Source organism: Tupaia chinensis, unplaced genomic scaffold (assembly GCF_000334495.1).
Source record: "Tupaia chinensis unplaced genomic scaffold, TupChi_1.0 Scaffold000048_1, whole genome shotgun sequence".
In the NCBI taxonomy this organism is placed as follows: Eukaryota; Metazoa; Chordata; class Mammalia; order Scandentia; family Tupaiidae; genus Tupaia; species Tupaia belangeri.
In genome coordinates this window covers 3,574,994-3,579,859 of record NW_006159506.1, presented here as the reverse complement: position 1 = coordinate 3,579,859, position 4,866 = coordinate 3,574,994, and the positions used below count along the sequence as shown (strand labels likewise).

Below are 4,866 nucleotides of genomic sequence, written 5' to 3'. Positions count from 1 at the left end.
TCACTTTCTGTGCTTCTCCTCTTTGTCACTGCTTTTGGCGCTGTTGTCCGTGTGGCTGTTGGGGCTGCTGCTGAGGTACATTTTGTCCATGGCCTTGAGGGCCTCCGTGAGATAGTTCTGCAGGGCCGTGACCGCAGCGCACACCGCAGGGCTGCCGAAGCCGTGGGAGATGAGGTTGAAGTGGGTCAAGCAGCTCTGGATGCCGGGCTCCAGGATGGGGTTGGGTCTGGAGTTCCCCAGAGGAGATCGGTCCTGAGCCAGCAGGTCGGTGAACTCTTTGCATATCTGTCTGCAGCACAAGAAGAAGAGAGAGAGAGAGTGAGGCTCCCCTTCCTGCAGTAAGAATGCCCTAGACAACACCTCTCTTCCCAAAGTGCCCTCTGCCCCATCTGGCCACCTGGGTTGACTCATGGCCAGGAGACAACCTCTGTGTGGCCACGTGCTGGGAGACCCAGTCGCTCAGTGTCCAAGGAACCATCTCTCCCTCTTGCATGTCCTTCCTACCTTCACAGATGCGCACCCCCCCACCCTTGGTTCAGAGGAAACAAAACTTTTTTTTTTTAATGTTTTTCATTTAACTTTATTCATTTGTTTATTTCAATTTGACCAGAGAAGGATAGAGAGAGAAAAGGAGAGAAAGTGAGAAAGCAAGCTGCCAGGTCCGGGACTTGAACCACCAATGGCCATGTGGGAATCCAGCACCCTTAACCACCATGCTACCTGCCGGCCCCAGCAACAAACTTCTAAACCCATCTTTCTCACTCGCACCAAACATCCTAGACATAGGAATACTTTTTTTCTGCACTGGAAAGGAAAAAAAATTGAGACCAGTAGCCAGAAACCCCAGCCTCCTGCCCCTCTGCCCAGGGAGCTCACTGCTGTCCTGTTCAAAGTCAGACAGAGACCCTCCCTCCTGCTGCGCTAGAGAGACCCCAGCAGCCACATGTGGGCATGAGTTTCTGTTCATCCACTTTCTTTTTTTATTTAAAGAGTTATTTATTTCATTTTATTTGGTATGATTATTTATCTTTTCATTGGACCAGAGAGAGAAAGAAAAAGAACATGAAGAAACAAGCCACCTGGTCCGGGATTCAAACCACAGTTGACCATGTGGGAATCCAGCACCTTCACCACCACGCCTCATCTACTTTCAAATCAAACCAGGTTGAATTTGGACAGAAAGATAAAATTTTGTTTGGGATTGCTTTGCCTTTAAAGAAAAGGCACACAAAACTTCAAAACAAAAACAAAACAAAACAAAAACAACCCTGTTACTTGAAAAGAAGTGGTTTGGGGGAAGAAGAAATAGACTTCTTCCTATTCGTCCACTTTTCCCATACACCCCAAAATAGACATTCTTTAGAGAGACTGTGGCTATGGGGAAGAAGAAAAGTTGAAGTTTCAGAAAGGGCCTTGAGAAGTCAAGACATTCAGGCACAGAGGCCTGCACACCGGAAGCTCTGTCCCCAAGCCAGAGAAGTGAGGACTGGCAGGGCCTTCCCCAGGCAGCAGCCACCTGGCCTGGGGGAGTGGAAGGTGGCAAGCAATGAGGAACATTAGCTGGCTCCCTTCTCCAAAGCCAGCTGATGTCCCCAGGCCACAGACAGTGTCCCACCCAAGGCCACAGCTTCTGCCCTCTGGTTTGATGCCCTCCCGTGACACCGACTTTCATAATTAAGGGCTTCCCAACAAGCCTTTTAATTTCCAGAAAACATATCAAAACAGTCATTTTCTTTTCACACACCACCTGGAGAAGCCTATTCAGCCCAGCCACCGATGGGAATATAACTTGGGCCATTTTGAAACCTATTTGACATCTCGCCTGTGGGCTAAAACGTGTGTGTTGGGGGGGAGCTTTGAGTGGGGAGGAGAAAGGAAGGTAAGAAATGGAATATGGGATTAGGGTTGAAACTAGGACAGCTTCTGGCTTGCACATTTTGCAGGCCACTGCTTAATCTTTGCCCTTGGAGAGCACATTGACAGAAGACAAAAACTGGTATCGGCAAGCCTGTTATACCTTTGAGGATTCGATTCCGGGCTTTCTGAAAGAACCGTCACAAATCCACACTCAGCCTCCATCAAGCTCTACTGCCTCCCACCCAACCACACTGCACATTCAGTTTTTAAAAGTTATTTATTTAATTTTATTTATTTTGTTAATATTAGTGTTTTAAGGAATTATTTTATTGCAGGTGGGGTGGTGGATAAAGTGCTGGACTCCCACACGGCTGACCATGATTCAAGTCCTGGACCTGGTGGCTTGCTTTCTCACTTTCCTCTCTCTCGTTCTGTTCTTCTCTGGTCAAATTAAGTAAATAACAAATAAAGCTAAATAAACAACTTTTAAAATTAATTCATTTTTAATTTGACCAGAGAGGGACACAGTGAGAGAGAGAGAGAGAGAAAGAGAGAGAAAGAGAGAGAGGGAAAGTGAGAAAGCAAGCTGCCAGGTCCGGAACTTGAACCACAGTCAGCCATGTGGGAGTCTAGCGCCCTTAGCCACCATGCCACCTGCCGGTTCTTTTAAAAATAATTTTTTAAAAAAGAATATTTTTCTGAACTAACTTTCTTTCTTTCTTTCTTTCTTTCTTTTTCTTTTAATGTGACCAGAGAGGGAAAGGGAGAGATGGAAAGTAAGAAAGCAAGCTGCTAGGTCCGGTACTCAAACCATGGTTGGCCATGTGGGAGTCTGGTGCCCTTAACACCAAGCTATCTGCCACCCCCTCCATTTATTATTACTATTATTATTATTATTATTATTTTAATTTGACCAGTGAGAGACAGAGAGAGAAAAAGAAAGTGAGAAAGCAAGCTGCCAGGTCCAGGACTTGAACCATGGTCAGCCATGTGAGAGTCTAGCACCTTAACCCCCATGTCACCTGCTGGCCTGTGCACATTCATTTTTGAAACAGAAAGTGGGAAAAGGGACAGGAGAGAGGGAAGACACGGAAGCACACACCCGATCCCACCTGGATTTCCCCTTGACTGTAGACCATGTTCTATTAGATTTTGTGTATTTTGCGTAACTTCAGTCTCTACAACAAAGCTGATTCACACAGAAGAAAAAGAGGAGAAAAGGGAGATCAAATGCGAGTTTCTCCTGACACTGAGAAACAGAGACCCTGCAGAGGGAAATGCCTTACTTCGTAGCCAGGAGCATGTTTTTTCTTGTCACTTGCTCATTGGGATCGGAATGTTGTCGGTTGAGAAATTCAGCTACTGCTTTGGCAGGGAATTCGGTTTCGCACACGTACCCAAAGTCCCTGGCGAGGTGGACGGCTTCTCCTGGCAAGAGGTGAGGGAGGGAGGCAAGAGCAATAGAGAGAATGAAAAGAGTTGGCATCCAAACTTCTTCCCCACTCCCAACTCCCTTATTTCCTTAACCCCGGTGTAGAAGAAAACACAAACTACTTGTTTTCTCTTTTCAGGCATTTTATTTCCTTCTCTGAGGGCTCTTGTGGATGCATTTACCAAGAAAAATAACCACTTTGGAGCCGGCAGGTGGCATGGTGGTTAAGGATGCTGGACTCCCACATGGTCAACCGTGGTTCGAGTCCCGGACCTGGCAGCTTGCTTTCTCACTTTCTCTCTCTCTGTCCCTCTCTGGTCAAATTTAAATAAAGCAATAAAGTGAAATAAAATAATTCTTAAAAAAAAAAAAAAAAAGAAAGAAAAATGACCACCTACCCTGAAGGCCAAGATGCTTTGAAAAATGGAAATTCTATCCACCACCCTGTGGTCCCACCCTCCACCCTGAATGAGGATCCTGCAACTTCTCTTTTAAAAATGTTTCTTCTATTCCAACCTCACACCTATCCACGCCTTCCTAAATGATATTCATAATGACTCTTTGGTGCTGTCCTGCCAGGGAACAAGGGAGGGTTTACATTTTAACCTGATCACATATAATTATCTGTTCATCCAACCCGATTAACCAAGAGGATTTGAGGGTCACTCCACTGAGTCTGTCTGTGTTGTTGATTTTCAAATCTTTGGTTTTAATTTCCTGAACCAGTTGGTTTTTACTGCAGGGCTTCCTGCCATTAGCTCCAGCTCCGGAAGAACGCATGCGCCAATTAGAGCATCAAAGGCCTCTTTGCCGAGCTTGTTTCCATAAAATGGAGCGGATCACATTTAAATAAAGAAATAAAGTGAAATAAAATAAATTTTAAAAAAAAAAAAAAAAAGAAAGAAAAATGACCACCTACCCTGAAGGCCAAGATGCTTTGAAAAATGGAAATTCTATCCACCACCCTGTGGTCCCACCCTCCACCCTGAATGAGGATCCTGCAACTTCTCTTTTAAAAATGTTTCTTCTATTCCAACCTCACACCTATCCACGCCTTCCTAAATGATATTCATAATGACTCTTTGGTGCTGTCCTGCCAGGGAACAAGGGAGGGTTTACATTTTAACCTGATCACATATAATTATCTGTTCATCCAACCCGATTAACCAAGAGGATTTGAGGGTCACTCCACTGAGTCTGTCTGTGTTGTTGATTTTCAAATCTTTGGTTTTAATTTCCTGAACCAGTTGGTTTTTACTGCAGGGCTTCCTGCCATTAGCTCCAGCTCCGGAAGAACGCATGCGCCAATTAGAGCATCAAAGGCCTCTTTGCCGAGCTTGTTTCCATAAAATGGAGCGGATCACAAACAATAACAGTTCTCCAGAAAGTGCCTCCCTGCTCCAGCCCTCAGCCACCAAGCCCTGACAAACTCTCACGCTACACCCTCTATTGCAACTACCATTTCTTGGCATATAGTTCTTTTGGGGTACGGATAGTGCGCTCTCTATGTACCGGTATTATTTTTACTGTAATATTATGGTAGTTGGGTTTCTGGAACTGAACATTCAGTGTTTGTT

The 4,866-nt window shown here is 45.2% G+C and overlaps 1 protein-coding gene across 1 annotated transcript in view; it reads right to left on the bottom strand.

Annotated features, from left to right (window-relative positions):
• TFAP2A (transcription factor AP-2 alpha) overlaps positions 1-4,866 on the bottom strand; it is a 19,015-nt gene continuing 14,149 nt past the window's right edge. The window contains 2 exon segments of the mRNA XM_027774871.1: positions 1-289; positions 3,144-3,285. Of these exon segments, the coding sequence (XP_027630672.1) occupies positions 1-289; positions 3,144-3,285 (431 nt within the window).